General features: G+C 43.3%; 1 protein-coding gene and 1 long non-coding RNA gene across 8 annotated transcripts in view; one reads left to right on the top strand and one right to left on the bottom strand.

Moving 5' to 3' along the window:
* Positions 1-231: 231 nt before the first annotated feature.
* On the top strand, positions 232-15,491 carry chrna4b (cholinergic receptor, nicotinic, alpha 4b). The gene is made up of 6 exons (XM_090185744.1): positions 232-838; positions 4,029-4,201; positions 8,642-8,686; positions 9,007-9,116; positions 10,513-12,010; positions 14,678-15,491. Exons 1-6 carry the CDS (start codon positions 778-780, stop codon positions 14,801-14,803), a joined length of 2,013 nt encoding a protein of 670 aa, XP_090041870.1. The 5' UTR covers positions 232-777; the 3' UTR covers positions 14,804-15,491.
* LOC149981242 (uncharacterized) overlaps positions 9,722-18,696 on the bottom strand; it is a 29,848-nt gene continuing 20,873 nt past the window's right edge. For 5 of the 7 annotated variants that reach the window (XR_016483521.1, XR_016483520.1, XR_016483518.1 and 2 more), the window contains 2 exons: positions 18,140-18,647; positions 9,722-13,046 (listed from right to left, as the gene is read on the bottom strand). This is a non-coding gene — a long non-coding RNA (uncharacterized LOC149981242). Of the gene's footprint in view, positions 13,545-18,139; positions 18,648-18,696 lie in introns of all 7 variants that reach the window. The other 2 variants (XR_016483523.1, XR_016483522.1) reach the window with 2 other exon arrangements.

Genomic DNA, 18,696 nt, shown 5'->3' on the forward strand with positions numbered 1-18,696 from the left:
GGGGAGGAAGATGAAGATATATCATTCAGGATGAAAGGTAAGAGAGGATAAAGAGGTGAAAACAAATGGCTGGACTGTGGACAGAATTTGGACTTTAGAACTCAAGGGTAACATGCTGACTACACCAGACACGCGAATGCGTGCACCATCGTCCACATGTTTATTTTGTCTATCCCACCAGACGCGATCATGACACACAGGTTAAAAAAACAAAATCAACTGAGCGAGAGTGAGTGTGAGCAGAGAGGGAAAGAGAGTGTGAGCAGAGAGAGAGAGAGAGAGAGGAGAGAAAGGAGAGAGAGGAGAGAGAGATATTAGAGGCGGCGGGGAGGAGGAGGATAGAGAGAGGTAATGAAAGAGAGAGTGGGGAGCCACACTTGGCTTGAGGATTCCATGGGAACGAGGAGAGACTTTGAGATGGTGAGTTAAGGGACAGAACAGAAGGGCTTGTGGTCATTCATATTCATGTATACTAGCCAGCTGGTCACTGAGAGGAGAAACATGCAGATGGAGAAGCAGTATGTCCTTCACGAAGACTCCAAGACTGATTTGAGCTCTACTTTGTCTCCAACCAAAGACTGTAGGAGATCTTAACCATCTATCTACAACCTTTCTGTTTTGTTGGCGACTTGACGGGTTGGACAAGCCATCCCACATCCAGCTGGTAGAACATTTATGCAAGTTGATTAAAGGGGATTTGACACCCTTTAAAAGACCGAAGCGCACCGAATATAGGAGAGAGTTGACTACTGGAAACTGCCCATTGGCGTATGCACTATGAATCTTTCCAGGTGCTTACGCGTGTTGAGCGCACTTTTCTTCGTGCATCCTTCTCAAGGTAAAGTCTTGTGAAATTCGACTGTCTTTAATTGATGTTGTCTCTGAGTTTCAGTTTATAGGCTGATCATTGACATGCTTGTTGGACTTGACTTTACAGTTTCCTATAGATCATAAATGGTTTAGATTATGTAATGATAGAACATGAATTGTATGTTACAGATGTGTATATTTGCAATGCGATCAATAACAAATGTAATATCAAATATTCTCAAATATATACACCCCACACAATATCAGTTGTTTATGACAATGATTTGCAATGACACATTTTGATTATGGATCACATTTGATTTGAAGCCTGCTTTTGAGAGACGGATTCCCTGTTGTGCTTGTTGTTTGGATTCAGTTGTTGCGAGGGAGTTGGAATATGGTGTGCATCACAGGAGGTTGGTAGCACCTTAATTGGGGAGGATGGGCTTATGGTAACGGCTGGTTTCCATGTGTTTGATGCCATTCCATTAGCGCCGTTCCAGACATTATTATGAGCCGTCCTCCCCCCAGCAGCCTCCTGAGCAGTGCATACACTATTGACTAATGAAAACATACTCATCATAAGGAGGACAGATTTAGGTACACTCAATATTCATACAAGCCAAAGGAAACCACTTATTTGATATGTCACTGGAGAGCACACATGTATTTTACAGGAGAGACCCACACCAGGCTTTACCAGTCACATTCAGATACACAGAAGCTTTTCACCTAGTTGTGTCAGTTAAAAGAAGTCATTGTTTTACAGTAAACAGATTTCATTCACAATTACACAGTGAGGATGATGATAATCGTTTAAGATAACTGGGTGGTTCAAGCCCTGAATGGTGATTGGCTGACAGACGTGGTATATCACGTATACCACAGGTTTGACAAAACGTTTATTTTTACTGCTCTAATTATGTTGGTAACCAGTTTATAATAGAAATAAGGCACCTCTGGGGTTTGTGATACATGGCCAATCTACCAAGGCTAAAGGAATATTCTTGTGACCTTATTGCTTAAATGTTGCCTTTGCCAGTAAGGAGTGGCTAAGAAATAGATAGAGACCATTGTAAAGAACAGTCAATCAAGAGCCAAAATAAGACTGATATAGACACCTACCCTCAGTGTTGAAAATGAACTTGTATCTATTGAGAAGCCATGCAGGGTGCATATCTCTTGTTTTGTCTGCGACAAAGCGTGTAAGTCAAAATGCAACGATAGGGTCAAACATACCTGTCCCTCCCAGCAGTTATTGGAACGAAAGGTTTCCCTGGCTCGTCTCAAGGTTGTCCGGTGTCTGGACATGTCAAACAGATCCAGGTGTAAACGGAGAGAAGAAAAAATAAGTAGATCCATTTAATACGTTATTGATCCTGAGCCTTTAAAAATAGAAGAGGATGCCAGATTTCAGACAACTGAAGGACAGCCCATCAGCTTTGATTGAGTGGAGATGAGGACCTGAGTGTAAGGGCAGCATACTAAGATGCACGGTGTCACCGACTCACCATTGTTCATGTTCATACTTAGGTATCTTTTGCAGGAGTCTGTTTGACTTGGCAATTAACATCATATAGGGCTGTGTATGTACAGTACTCAATACATGTGCAATGGCAGAGAAATAATGAATAAATAAAAGACTGGGCTTAAATATCCCCCAGACTTTGCTCTCACTCCTCTCCTAATTGTTCTCAGACATTGTTAGGTCATCCTCCCTGCTATGTGAGCCGATTCTAAAAAGGAGGGATGTAATTGAGTTCCCTCATCTGAGCCGAATGGGAGGGAGAGGAGGAGGGACGGAGAAAGAGAGAGGGGGGAAAGAGAGAGAGGAAGAGATGGTGAGAGAGAGCGACTGAGACGAGAGAGAGCGACTGAGACGAGAGAGAGCGAGAGAGAGAGAGGGGAAGAAAGAAAAGAGAGAGAGAGAGAGGGGAAGAAAGAAAAGAGAGAAAAAGCGGGGGATGAGAGGTTTTTCATCTGATCACGCCATCAGCATGTATAAGCGTGAGAGAAACAACGTACTCCAACTGCCTTCAGCCTTCATTCCTCTTTTTGATCCTCTTCTGCTTCCTTCTCGATCTGATACTGTCTTATGTTACCATATGCCAACACTCAGCAGAGGTCCCCTTCTTTCAGATTACACCTCCTATCCAAATGCAAAGAGCTGTTTTTACGATGGCTGTCTGCTTGAGAGAAACTCATTATAAGATAGGAGTTTTTGGTGGGGGGAGGGGTGGGGTCTACACTTTGTATGCAGTGTTGCATATGTGTGGCCTCTCAATTTCTGTGTCTAATAGATCTCTCATTTTAGATGACACACAGGATTATACTCTGTCTTTAAATGTAGGGCAGTTAAAGGTCCAATGCAAAAGTATGTGTAAAGGTTAAAAGAATCCAAGAATCTAAAAAGGAGAATAGACATGGGAATGAGCTCTCCATAAGTAGTTAATGATGGGAATGAGCTCTCCAGAAGTAGTTAATGATGGGAATGAGCTCTCCAGAAGGACTTAATGATGGGAATGAGCTCTCCAGAAGGAGTTCATGATGGGAATGAGCTCTCCAGAAGGACTTAATGATCGGAATGAGCTCTCCAGAAGGAGTTAATGATGAGAATGAGCTCTCCAGAAGGAGTTAATGATGGGAATGAGCTCTCCAGAAGTAGTTAATGATGGGAATGAGCTCTTCAGAAGGAGTTAATGATGGGAATGAGCTCTCCAGAAGGACTTAATGATGGGAATGAGCTCTTCAGAAGGAGTTAATGATGGAAATGAGCTCTACAGAAGGAGTTAATGATGGTAATGTCAAATCAAACAAAGTAGCCGAATAGTTGGTAGGTACTAGCCAAGCATCAGGAGTGAGATACTAGACGATTGTTGTCTGACTTGTATGAAAAGACCACGATTTACTTCCTGATTGCACATGGGTGTATGTTTTTCATTACATCATATTAATACCCTGAAACAAAAAAATACCAATAGAAAAGGGACGATGGTAGGTTATTGAGTTAATGATAAATGAATATCACAGAGGGTATTTCACAGAGGGTCAGCCTAAACATTCACATGTCCACTGTATGTAGCCCAAGTAAGCAGTGGCCTAAGATCTATTTTCAAACACTTTCATTTGATACTGTACCAAAATGCAGTAGCTTGTTGTTTTCCGAAGCTGTGTGTGGAACTGGACACCCTGACGATTGTCTTTCTTCTTCCCCCCAGTTTGTCCTCTTGGTGGACCCCGGGTCCATGCTTTCCGTGCTGCCCATGCCGCTGAGGAGAGGCTTCTCAAGAACCTGTTTGCCCGCTACAACAAGCTGTCCCGGCCTGTGGCCAACACCTCCGATGTGGTGCTGGTCCACTTTGGCCTCTCCATCGCCCAGCTCATCGACGTGGTTAGCAAACTCAAACAACTCCTTTAGTTATTCACATAATTTTGTTGTAAATGACAGATGCACGCACTGGGGTTAAATCTTTAACTTAAACTTCAGTCAAATTTCCACATGTCAAAAGGAAACTAGGGATTTAGGAAGAAGTTAGGATTCACTGAGTTTGGACACACTCTAGTGCAATATACATTTTTCAAACATGACTTGATCTGTTTTTAGTCTTATTGATAGGCTGAAACACGGTTGAAGACAGGTTGTGTCTCAGGGGCAAGACCTATGCCAGGACCATTCATTTCAAGAATTTAAAGCGCCCCCCCCCCCCCCCAAGAAACTATGAGAAAGTTATTGACTCGAGACGTGGAATAAACCTATACAGCGGGTTGGATTTTAAAAGGCAAATACAATCATTGGTCTTCACAGCCTTTAACTCATTAACTAAAAGCTTTAGATTAAACTTGTGTACCATGTTTCCTAGGGGGACGGTCCTCACAATGTTGACACACAATTAAAAGGCTTACTCTCTACACTTGCCTGCTTTTCTGCCTCTAAAAGAGTCATTTCTGGCTAGAATTACCGGCCAAAGATTACCCAAGGGCGTCCTCATAGTCCTGTCTCAGTCCTCTCAGGCAGCAGGGTGGTATATGGGGACAGTGAATTGGGAAAAAGAAACCTGTGAGAAGAAGTGACAGCTCAGCTCTGTGGTTGGCACTTGTGAGCAGAGAACACAGGCAGATTTTTTTTCTCCAAAAGGAATGTTACGTTGTGTTGTATTCACACATTTGTCTAATGTTTATTTTGTAACTTAGTCATGAAGCATATGGCTTTCTTGGAACAAATAGGACATAGGCGTTTAGGGACCAAAAAGCTGCTCATTAGAAATTCAACAAGTACTTGTGGGTAGCATATTGTTTGGGTTTTCAAAATGCTTTACAGGGCTGTATTATCATACATTATTCACCACTTGGCATACTTTAACCCAAATGTTCATCTTGGAACGTCTTGATAAGAATTTTGAAAGGAGGGAAAGGGGATACCTTGTCAGTTGCACAACTGAATGCATTCAACCGAAATGTGTCTTCCGCATTTAAAGGTTCAACATGCAGAAATCGCTCCACCATTTCCTGGTTGCAAAAATTCTAATAGTTTGCCTAATTTCAGTTTATCATTGTACCATCTAAACTGCTGTGAAGTATCTTTTCAATACCCACAATATTGTGTTTTCAGCTCATTTGAAGGCGATGTACAAAAACCTAAAGTATAAGACGCAAAAGTTAAACTTAAGAACAGCAAGAATTGAAATAGCGCACATAGAACTGATCTACCGCTTCTTAGACTTGCTTTCAATAAAAATAACAGATCTATAATGCAGATTTCAATATGAATTTGGTTGGGACGCCCACTAAATTACATATTGCAGTTTAAACACAAAGAGAGGTGCAGGGGGCTGCCTTAATCAAGGTCCACATCATTGACTCCCAGGGAGCAGTTGTTGTGGGGACTAACTGCCTTGCTCAAGGGCAGAACAGCAGATTTTTCCAACTTTTGGTTACTGTCCCAACACTCTAACCGCTAGGCTACCTCCCACACCAAAGTTGACATTAGTAGGTAATTTGAGGCAAAGCAGCGCAATCTCCCTGAATATTTGTGTGACCTTATGTGTCTATAGATTAAGAATGTTTTTGGAAGAAAAAAAATGATATAGCCCACTCCTCCATACAGACCTTCTCCAGATCCTTCAGGTTTTGGGGCTGTCACTGGGCAATACGGACTTTCAGCTCCCTCCAAAGATTTTCTATTGGGTTCAGGTCTGGAGACTGGCTAGGCCACTTCAGGACCTTGAGATGCTTCTTGCGGAGCCACTCCTTAGTTGCCCTGGCTGTGTGTTTCGGGTCGTTGTCATGCTGGAAGACCCAGCCACGACCCATCTTCAATGCTCTTACTGAGGGAAGGAGGTTGTTGGCCAAGATCTTGCGATACATGGCCCCATCCATCCTCCCCTCAATACGGTGCAGTCGTCCTGTCCCCTTTGCAGAAACGCATCCCCAAAGAATGATGTTTCCACCTCCATGCTTCACGGTTGGGATGGTGTTCTTGGGCTTGTACTCATCCTTCTTCTTCCTCCAAACACGGTGAGCGGAGTTTAGACCTAAAAGCTCTATTTTTGTCTCATCAGACCACATGACCTCCCATTCCTCCTCTGGATCATTCAGATGGTCATTGGCAAACTTCAGACGGGCCTGGACATGTGCTGGCTTGAGCAGGGGGACCTTGCATGCGCTGCAGGATTTTAATCCATGACGGCGTAGTGTGTTACTAATGGTTTTCTTTGAGACTGTGATCCCAGCTCTCTTCAGGTCATTGACCAGGTCCTGCCATGTAGTTTTGGGCTGATCCCTCACCTTCCTCATGATCATTGATGCCCCACGAGGTGAGATCTTGCATGGAGCCCCAGACCGAGGGTGATTGACCGTCATCTTGAACTTCTTACATTTTCTAATAATTGCGCCAACAGTTGTTGCCTTCTCACCAAGCTGCTTGCCTATTGTCCTGTAGCCCATCCCAGCCTTGTGCAGGTCTACAATGTTATCCCTGATGTCCTTACACAGCTCTCTGGCCTTGGCCATTGTGGAGAGGTTAGAGTTTGTTTGATTGAGTGTGTGGACAGGTGCAGTTAATACAGGTAATGAGTAGAGAACAGGAGGGCTTCTTAAAGAAAAACTAACAGGTCTGTGAGAGCCGGAATTCTTATTGGTTGGTAGCTGATCAAATACTTATGTAATGCAATAAAATGCTAATTAATTACTTAAAAATCATACAATGGGATTTTCTGGATTTTTGTTTTAGATTCTGTCTCTCACAGTTAAAGTGTACCTATGATAAGAATTACAGACCTCTACATGCTTTGTAAGTAGGAAACACTGCCGATTTTTGCAGGTTATCAAATACTTGTTCTCCCCACTGTATATACATATACACACAATGCCTTGGTAAAGTATTCAGACCTCTTGACTTTTTCCACATTTTGTGACGTTAGACTTATTATAAAATTGATTCAATCATTTCTTTTTCCTCATCAATGTACACACAATATCCCTAATATGACAAAGCAACAACAGGTTTTTAGACATTTTTGGCAATTTATAAAAAATAAATAAAAAATATCACATTTACGTAAGTATTCAGACCTTTTACTCAGTACTTTCTTGAAGCACCTTTGGCAGCGATTACAGTATTGAGTCTTCATAGGTCTGATGCTACAAGCTTGGCACACCAGTATTTTGGGAGTTTCTCCCATTCCTCTCTACAGTTCCTCTCAAGCTCTGTCAGGTTGGATGGGGAGCATTGCTGCACAGCTATTTTCAAGTCTCTCCAGAGAAGTTTGATTGGGTTCATGTCAGGGCTCTGGCTGGGCCACTCAAGGACATTCAGAGACTTGTCCCGAAGACACTCCTGCTTTGTCTTGGCTGTGTGCTTAGGGTCGTTGTCCTGTTGGAAGGTGAACCTTCCACCCAGTCTGAGGTCCTGATCGCTCTGGAGCAGAGTTTCATCAAGGATCTCTCTGTACTTTGCTCTGTTCATCTTTGCCTCGATCCTGACTAATCCTTACTGCTGAAAAACATCCTCACACATGATGCTGCCACCACCATGCTTCACCGTAGGGATGGTGCCAGGTTTCCTCCAGACGTGACGCTTGGCATTCAGGCCATGGGGTTCAATCTTGGTTTCATCAGACCAAAGAATCTTGTTTCTCAGCTCTGTCAGTGTTATCATAGGGTTTTTGGTCACCTCCCTGAACAAGGCCCTTTCTCCCGATTGCTCAGTTTGGCTGGGCAGCCAGCTCTTGGAAGAGTCTTGGTGGTACCAAACTTCTTCCATTTAAGAATAATGGAGGCCACTGTGTTCTTGGGGACCTTTAATGCAGCAGAAATGTTTTGGTGCCCTTCCCCAGATCTGTGCCTCGACACAATCCTGTCTCGGAGCTCTACGCACAATTCCTTCATGGCTTGATTTTTGCTCTGATATGCACTGTCGACTGTGGGACCTTATATCGACAGGTGTGTGCCTTTCCAAATCATGTCCAATCAAAACAATTTTATCACAGGTGGACTCCAATCAAGTTGTAGAAACATCTCAAGGATGATCAATGGAAACAGGATGCACCTGAGCTCAATTTAGAGTCTAATAGCAAAGGGTCTGATTACTAATGTAAATGGGAATTTTAGTTTTAATAAATGTGCAACATTTCTAAAAACCTGTTTCTGCTTTGTCATTATGGGGGTATTGTGTGTAGATTGCTGAGGATTTATTTTTTACTTAATCCATTTTAAAATAAGGCTGTAGTGTAACAAAAGTCAAGGGGTCTGAATACCTTCCGAAGGCACAGTATATATATTTTTATTTTTTACGGTACACCCTTCAACTCCATTATTTTTTTTGTGCAAACAGGATGAGAAGAACCAGATGATGACGACCAACGTCTGGGTGAAACAAGTACGTTCGAATCAAATGCAGAGCTCCATTTTACATTAACTGGACCATAGAATTCAATAGAACACAAATAGAATAGAATATAATTGATCTCTATGAACTATAATTAAAAAATAATTATAATTAGGTGGGTGCTTATCTAAGTGTGTATTATATGCATGTGTGAAATGATAATGTATTTTTTACATATCCCAACACACCCTCGGAGAGTGCGGTCACGGCAAGAGCAATTGGCATGATAGTATTGCACATTTACCTTTGACATATTATTTGTAATGTAACGTGCCTGCATGAATAGAACATTTAATCTTTATTCCCCGCAGGAGTGGAATGATTATAAACTCCGCTGGAACCCAGAGGAGTACGAGAATGTCACCTCCATCCGCATCCCGTCGGAAATCATCTGGAGGCCTGATATTGTGCTTTATAACAAGTAAAGTACTTGTTTTTAGGCAATCCTTCACTTCAAACAAGTTGCCTAAGGTGTACCGAAACTAACAGTGTAATAGTTTGACAGCTGGACAACAAGTCGTTATGAAAGACTTCAATATTGACTGATGCATATTCCGATTTTCGATTTTTGATTCCGAATTCCGACTCGAAATTCCAATTCTCCTTTTTTGCTTAGTCTGTCCCTCAGTTCCACTCTGGGGAATCCCCATTGGGACCTGCATGAGTCAGCTTCCCCATCTCAAGGGTCATTCCAATAGTGAACATATGGGGGGGGATTTAGTAGTCATGCCCTCAGCCCCTCGCTTTTGCCCCCTCAAGTGTTCTCCAGAGTAGACTGATCATTAACGTTTGTCACCGTTATGGAGTGGAACCGAATGCGTGGACTGAACGAAAAAGGAAAACCAGAACCGGCTTATGTATATCGTCTTATATAACGATTGCGGTTGGGGAAATCCCTTCACAACAAATGGGATGAGTTTAAGAACAGCTGGAAGCATTTAAGCATCGAGCCAAATCTTTCGTCCTTTGTCATTACTTAAATTTGGCTAAAATAGATCCGAGAGAAGTCAGTCAAAATGGGCCTGGTCATAAACAAAACATATTTGATTTATTACATTGCACAATGCAATACACTAGGAGGGGAATAGGGGACAAAATGTGATTGGATGTGCTTTGGGAGGTCAAAGACAACATGTATCCCTTTGACGGGTACCCACTGGTGGACACATTTTACATCCTGTAAAAGGACAGTAAGCTGATAAGGATAGCTAGATTGGATTTCTAACCTGCAGCTGGGTTTTCATAACTGGGCTGGTGGCTAGGTAAACCATACAGACATTTGTGAATGATTGGATATCACAAAGAAACATCATCACCTTTCGCAGTTCATTGCATCCAGACTTTTAGTTTCATGAAATCAACAAATTAACACGTGTGGTCTAATGTGAAAATAGCCCAAGCAAACATGGAAGCATGAGTTCAAAGCTCAGTCAATTATTAGTAGTACACAAATTACATTTATTGTTGGCAGCAGGCAGGCACAATGCATTGGGGAATTTTGCAAACTCAGTACATGAGTACATGCATTTTGTAGTTAAATGGCAGTTGTTGCTCAAAAATTGTGCTTGTTGGTGTGTTCCTTATTGTACCCGAACATGCAGTCAGTGATAATATAATGTTATATTGTGTAAAATTGTTCATGAATAACACTGGGTTTTGATCTGTTAAATTCTTCACAAATGCTTAGTGCTAATATAAGTCTGGAAACCAATGCTGACTTAAGAAATCCTTAAAGTAACTGCCATGTTTCCAATGATGATATTGCATGAATAACACATTCAAGAGGTTGCTACTTCTCTAATGTATTTCCTCTGTAGCGCTGATGGTGACTTCGCGGTGACCCACCTGACCAAGGCCCACCTGTTCTACGACGGACGCATCAAGTGGATGCCGCCGGCCATCTACAAGTCCTCCTGCAGCATTGACGTCACCTTCTTCCCCTTCGACCAGCAGAACTGCAAGATGAAGTTTGGTTCGTGGACTTACGACCGTGCCAAGATCGACTTGATCAGCATAGCCAGTGATGTGGACCAGATGGACTACTGGGAGAGCGGCGAGTGGGTGATCATCAACGCTGTGGGCAAGTACAACACCAAGAAGTACGAGTGCTGCACCGAGATCTACCCCGACATCACCTATTACTTCATCATCCGCAGGCTGCCGCTCTTCTACACTATCAACCTGATTATACCATGTCTGTTGATCTCCTGTCTGACTGTCTTGGTCTTCTATCTGCCCTCCCAGTGTGGCGAGAAGATCACCCTGTGTATCTCTGTGTTGCTGTCTCTCACCGTCTTCCTCTTGCTCATTACCGAGATCATCCCGTCCACCTCGCTGGTCATCCCGCTCATCGGCGAGTACCTCCTCTTCACAATGATCTTTGTCACCCTATCTATCATCATCACCGTCTTTGTGCTCAACGTCCACCACCGCTCGCCGCGCACCCACGGCATGCCGCACTGGGTGCGCCGGGTCTTCCTGGACCTGGTGCCTCGTGTGCTTTTCATGAAGCGGCCACCGGCCACCGCCAAGCAGAACTGCCGGAAGCTGATTGAGATGATGCACCGGACCAGCTCCTCGACAGCAGCCAGTCAGTCGCAGTCTTTCTGGGCCGGGGTGGAAACGGGGCTAGGACAGCTTGGACAGCTGGGACACACAATGCCTGCCACCCCCTCTGACAGCTCCAACATCCTGGCCCTTTCCCCTTCACCATCTCCCTCTCCTACCCAGGGCCTGCCCTTGGAGGAGCACCCCATCAAGGCCCCCCAGCTCTTCTGCCGCTCCCCTTCCAGCCAGTACTCCATCCTGCTTGAGGAGCCTGGCAAGCTCGGGAACACCGCCTCCCCTTTGTCCTGCTCAACCCACTCCTCCACTCCATGCTCTTCCCCCCCGTCTCTGCCGCTGGGTCCCCTGGGTCCAGTCCACTCTCTTCCCCGGGACGAGCCACAAATACTGTCCCCCAACGGGCGGAGCCACAGTGTAGAGCACGTGTTTGACCACCAGAGGGAGTCTAACTGGGAGCCCCCCCAAAGGGTCGGGCACCGCTGCCGCTCCCACAGCTTCCAGTACTGCTGCCTGCACGAGGAAGGGGGTGGGGTTGCTGGTGGTGGCAAGGGCCGAGAGGCTGTAGGTGAAGGAAGGCTAAAGAGACAGGTCCTGCTAGACCAACTAGCTAGAGCCTCCTCCACAGAGCCCACTGTTGACCTAGTGATCCGGGAAACCATGGTCCACAGAATATCCCCGTCGATGAGAAGGGCCATAGAGGGTGTGCAGTACATCGCTGACCACCTCAGGGCAGAGGACGCCGACTTCTCAGTGAGTTTGTTGACATGACCTTTTCTGTCAGAGGTCCTTAATTTCCTTATGAACCATAAATGTTTTTTATAACATTCTCTCAATGTTGAAAGTAGCATTGTCTTCTACGAAGATCTTGTCGCAAGGTAGCCCTATGACTTGATATACTCTAGGGGTCTCCAACAGGTCGATCGCAAGCTACTAGTACTGTACCTTGCAGCCCACATATGAGTAGCTCGCCAAACAATTCTGAAAATACATGCAAACTTTCCATTGCAAACTGTCATAAACAAATCTCACAAGTATCAGACACCGCAAGCTCCCAGCTACTATCAAATCAACAAAACATTCTCCCACCCCTGGTTTGCCACTATTGGCTTAAAAAGCCAAACCTAACACAGTATCAGCCAATACATTTTCAGCAATATTGTGGTGCGTGCATTTGTCTATCACTACGTGTGTAGTTGATTTGATAACTTTCTTGTGGGTTGTCTTGACTTTCCACAAAACCATCTCAATTAAATGTAAACTCCAAAGTGCATTTGCCTGGCAGAAGTATTTCATTAGTAAGGACGTCATTTGTATCTATTATTTGTTATTTGCAAACTTTGCCATGAAATGAGCAGCAGCAGTACACAACCATTGCTAGACCGGCACATTCCTCACACACTTGATCAATCAATCAAATGTATTTATGAAGCCCTTCTTACATCAGCTGATATCACAAAATGCTGTACAGAAACCCAGCCTAAAACCAGCAGGGTCAAATAATAATAATCACAGTGGTTGTCGAGGGTGCAACAGGTCAGCACCTCAGGAGTAAATGTCAGTTGGCTTTTCATAGCCAATCATTCAGAGTATCTCTACTGTTCCTGCTGTCTCTAGAGAGGTGAAAACAGCAGGTCTGGGACAAGTAGCACGTCCGGTGAACAGGTCAGGGTTCCATAGCCGCAGGCAGAACAGTTGAATCTGGAGCAGCAGCATGACCAGGTGGACTGGGTACAGCAAGTAGTCATCAGGCCAGGTAGTCCTGAGGCATGGTCCTAGGGCTCAGGTCCTCCGAGAGAGAGAAAAGAAAGAAAGAAAGAAAGAAAGAAAATAAAAGAAAGAAAGGAGAAAAATATAAAAAGAGAGAGAATTAGAGGGAGCATACTTAAATTCACACAGGACATCGTATATGACAGGAGAAATACTCCAGATATAACAGACTGACCTTAGCCCCCCGACACATAAATTACTGCAGCGTAAATACTAGAGGCTGAGACAGGATGGGTCGGGAGACACTGTGGCCCCGTCTGACGATACCCCCCGGACAGGGCCAAACAGGCAGGATATAAACCCACCCACTTTGCCAAAGCACAGCCCCCACACCACTAGAGGGATATCTTCAACCACTAACTTACCATCCTGAGACAAGGCCGAGTATAGCCCACGAAGATCTCCTCCATGGCACAACCCAAGGGGTGCGCCAATCCGGACAGGAATATCACGTCAGTGACTCAACCCACCCCTAGGGACGGCATGGAAGAGCCCAAGTAAGCCAGTGACTCAGCCCCTGTAATAGGGTTAGATGCACAATTTAAGGGAAATTACACTAAAAAATCTATTTGTTAGTTTTCAAAAGAAATTGTCTTATGTGATTTAAGCATTGAGAAGGACTCAGAACATCCAATTTCGTTGTTTCTCTAGGAACAATTGTAATTTTGAGAGTAAAAATAATAATAATTCAATCAAGGGCAGAAATTTGGGAAAATATAAAACTGAGTTTATGGGGCCCCCCTTAGAGTTGTTTATTAACCATTATTTTACAAGGTATAGAACACAGTGCACTACTTTATCTTGTACACTATAGACCCGGGGAAGAGTTGCAGGGGAGAGGAGAAGAATGTACCTATTTGAAAACTAGCAAAAAACAAGTAGCTCGCAACACGTTTCATTTTTTTAAAGTGATGCTAGAAAAGGTTGGAGACCCCTGATATACTGTATATTGTAGTCATGATCCACATGAAAAGGCTTTCGGTAAAAGTAAGGTTTAGCTCTGGGGTATTCAGAAAAAAAATGACATTTGAGACTTTTCTCACTACCTTGCCAAATCCATTCCTTCATATTTAGTGGATGGCCGCTCCCCTAAATTTGACAATACATGTCTTTCCAGGTGTCCTTGAGATAAAGTTCCTGCGTTTTCTTTTGAAGCACACCAAGGTTGTGGTATTGCAAGCAGAAAACCAATAGGCAGCAAACCACTTTGAAGTCCTTGGTAAAGATATATCGATAGATGAGAGTCATAGGCAAACAGGTGTGACACAGACAAGCTTTGATTAGCAATTGAGGATTGTTTCTACTGTGAAGAGAAGCTGCTGAATAAACAGGCCAGGTCAATTCCCAGGCAAAGATTGGTGGTCTCTGCAAAAGATAGTAGCACAATGTAGCTAAAGTATATGGCCAGGAGCTCTAGCCAGTGTATACTTCTCTTTGAAACAAATAAGGCTTTACAATGTTGTCCTGAATATTTCATAAGCAAGCTGGGAATCACTGACATTGAAGGGATAGCTTCCACTTGTACTGAAAAAAATCATCCATTCGCGAGAAATCAATCAAGGGCAGAAATTGACAGCCTGTAAAATGTATGTGTGGTGTGGTGTGGATATTTGAAATGACCATCTCATCTCTTTTCTTCTTCTCCATCAGGTAAAGGAGGACTGGAAGTATGTGGCCATGGTCATTGACAGGATATTTCTGTGGATGTTTGTACTAGTGTGTATACTGGGAACACTGGGACTATTCCTTCCTCCTTGGCTGGCTGGAATGATCTAGAAACCTAGATTCCAGACACAGTGAAACTGTGTGGAAGTCCGATTCCGAGAAAGATTAAAGACAAGCGACACAGAGTTACAATGCAAAGTTACCTGTGAGTCTCTCTAGGCCAATATATTTCTAGGTTTTCTAATAGTGGTTGATTTATGGTATTTTATGCATTTTTTGTTGATTTTTAGATTGAACGTGTAAGCCACTGTCTTTATTTGTGGATGCCATTGCGCACAGGTTATCATGAGGTTATTCACTAAGACATGGAGGGGGTGTGTCTTTCATTGACTCCACAGAGCATATGAATTCTTTATGAGGCCAAAAGGCTGACAGTGAAAACATCCTTCAAAATTCCATTTTGACATTGAGCTGCGTAGCCCAAGTCCTCACCAATGTATTACGAATTACTGCACACACACACACACACACACACACACACACACACACACACACACACACACACACACACACACACACACACACACACACACACACACACACACACACACACACACACACACACACACACACACACACACACACACACACACACACACACACACACACACACACACACACACCCACCCCTACCTCAGTGTCAGAGGTGACATGGAAGGTTTCTGATTCATTGGCTTGAAATGCTGAGACTTAAATTAATCAGTTTCAATTAAATTGAGGGTAATGTAAAAAAAAAAAAGGAATTTGTGGTTCATCAGGAAAAATCACACCCTATCACAGTTTGTTTATCTGATATTTAGTTTTGCCTGATGACATAAATGATATACAGTTCCTTGTGAAAGTATTCGGCCCCCTTGAACTTTGCGACCTTTTGCCACATTTCAGGCTTCAAACATAAAGATATAAAACTGCATTTTTTTGTGAAGAATCAACAACAAGTGGGACACAATCATGAAGTGGAACAACATTTATTGGATATTTCAAACTTTTTTAACAAATCAAAAACTGAAAAATTGGGCGTGCAAAATTATTCAGCCCCCTTAAGTTAATACTTTGTAGCACCACCTTTTGCTGCGATTACAGCTGTAAGTCGCTTGGGGTATGTCTCTATCAGTTTTGCACATCGAGAGACCATTTGCCATTCCTCCTTGCAAAACAGCTCGAGCTCAGTGAGGTTGGATGGAGAGCATTTGTGAACAGCAGTTTTCAGTTCTTTCCACAGATTCTCGATTGGATTCAGGTCTGGACTTTGACTTGGCCATTCTAACACCTGGATATGTTTATTTTTGAACCATTCCATTGTAGATTTTGCTTTATGTTTTGGATCATTGTCTTGTTGGAAGACAAATCTCCGTCCCAGTCTCAGGTCTTTTGCAGACTCCATCAGGTTTTCTTCCAGAATGGTCCTGTATTTGGCTCCATCCATCTTCCCATCAATTTTAACCATCTTCCCTGTCCCTGCTGAAGAAAAGCAGGCCCAAACCATGATGCTGCCACCACCATGTTTGACAGTGGGGATGGTGTGTTCAGGGTGATGAGCTGTGTTGCTTTTACGCCAAACATAAGGTTTTGCATTGTTGCCAAAAAGTTCAATTTTGGTTTCATCTGACCAGAGCACCTTCTTCCACATGTTTGGTGTGTCTCCCAGGTGGCTTGTAGCAAACTTTAAACAACACTTTTTATGGATATCTTTAAGAAATGGCTTTCTTCTTGCCACTCTTCCATAAAGGCCAGATTTGTGCAATATACGACTCTCCCACCTCAGCTGTAGATCTCTGCAGTTCATCCAGAGTGATCATGGGCCTCTTGGCTGCATCTCTGATCAGTCTTCTCCTTGTATGAGCTGAAAGTTTAGAGGGACGGCCAGGTCTTGGTAGATTTGCAGTGGTCTGATACTCCTTCCATTTCAATATCATCGCTTGCACAGTGCTCCTTGGGATGTTTAAAGCTTGGGAAATCTTTTTGTATCCAAATCCGGCTTTAAACTTCTTCACAACAGTATCTCGGACGTGCCTGGTGTGTTCCTTGTTCTTCATGATGCTCTCTGCACTTTTAACGGACCTCTGAGACTATCACAGTGCAGGTGCATTTATACGGAGACTTGATTACACACAGGTGGATTGTATTTATCATCATTAGTCATTTAGGTCAACATTGGATCATTCAGAGATCCTCACTGAACTTCTGGAGAGAGTTTGCTGCACTGAAAGTAAAGGGGCTGAATAATTTTGCACGCCCAATTTGTCAGTTTTTGATTTGTTAAAAAAGTTTGAAATATCCAATAAATGTCGTTCCACTTCATGATTGTGTCCCACTTGTTGTTGATTCTTCACAAAAAATACAGTTTTATATGTTTATGTTTGAAGCCTGAAATGTGTTAAAAGGTCGCAAAGTTCAAGGGGGCCGAATACTTTCGCAAGGCACTGTATACAGAAGTATGTGGACACCCTTTCAAATTAGTAGATTCAGCTACTCCAGTTGCTGACAGGTGTATACAATTGAGCACACAGTCATGCAATCTCCATTGACAAACACTGGCAGTAGAATGGCCTTACTGAAGAGCTCAGTGACTTTCAACGTGGCATCATCATAGGATGCCACCTTTCCAACAAGTCAGTTCGGCAAGTTTCTGCCCTGCTAGAGCTGCCTCGCTCAACTGTAAGTGCTGTTATTATGAAGTGGAAACTGCTGAAGCACATAAATATCATCTGTCCTCTGTTGCAACACTCACTACTGAGTTCCAAACTGCCTCTGGAAGCAATGGGATCTTCATGAAATGGGTTTCCATGGCCGAGCAGCCTCACTCAAACCTAAGATCACCATGCGCAATGCCAAGCTTTGGCTGGAGTGGTGTGTCGTGACTTTACTCTCATTAATCTGATGACTGTTATTTATCTAATCAACTAACTATGTTTAATTGTTACCCTATTAAATGAATGACGTAACAATTTACTCATTAGGAATTTGGGGCACCACGAGAGCGGTTGTTGAAAGACTTACCATCTCCCAATTTAAACTTAACCCATCACATCCATAAAACAGTCAACGTATTAATCATAACCTTGTATCATATCATCGTTCTGAACAGTCGTAACCTCCTGCATCTGCAAAAAACCCAGCCTTACTTATGATTCAGTACTGCACAAATTGGTTTAATTATGTATTTACTAGCTAACTAAATAATAACACAGGATAAACATACACACTTAATACATTAGGAAAAGGTCCCTAGCAGACTGACACAACATATGGCTGCTTCTTACACAACAACATGGAGAGGGAGAGAAAGAGACACTTATCGTTGATACATTTTAGGAAGTACTCTAACCATATACTTTGCACATAATCCGCCAGCAGTTTGGAGTAAGAAATCATGAATGTATTTACTTTTATATGCCTTCGTATGCTGTGGATCTCTGTCGGAACCAGCCCTCCTTAGGAAGGGTGTTGGGCCTTTCAGCGGGACGCTTGTAAGGCTCTGATTGTCCAAAAGGGGTCTCCCCTCCCCTTTCTTCTACTGTTGTTCACTCTGGAAGATGCTCCTTGGAAGATGGGCTAGCCAGCCGTGTCGACGGTTCGCATTGGTGATGATTAGTAGAATAATAATGATTTGAGAAGAGTAGTAGAATAGGATGGTTTGAAGAGTAGTAGAATGGTCCCACTTAAAGGAGCTTTTCTTAGATACTTTCTTAGGACAGCTATTCAGCTGTACCAGTGATTGTCTGATGGGAGTTCTCTTCTCCACCTTGTGTTGGTATTCACGGTTCAAACCACTTTACACGTACAGCTGCAGCCTGGCGGTGTTCTGGTTCATCCCTTTTATACACTCTGGTCCAAAGGGACGGTTCCATCAGGCTGACACGCTCTCTGACCTCACTCGGGGTGTGGCTACTTACTGTGCAAAAATTATAGGAGACAAATTATTGCATGGCTCCTAAATTCAC

Source organism: Oncorhynchus mykiss, chromosome 9 (assembly GCF_057628025.1).
Source record: "Oncorhynchus mykiss isolate SJ-2025 chromosome 9, ASM5762802v1, whole genome shotgun sequence".
Lineage (NCBI taxonomy): Eukaryota > Metazoa > Chordata > Actinopteri > Salmoniformes > Salmonidae > Oncorhynchus > Oncorhynchus mykiss.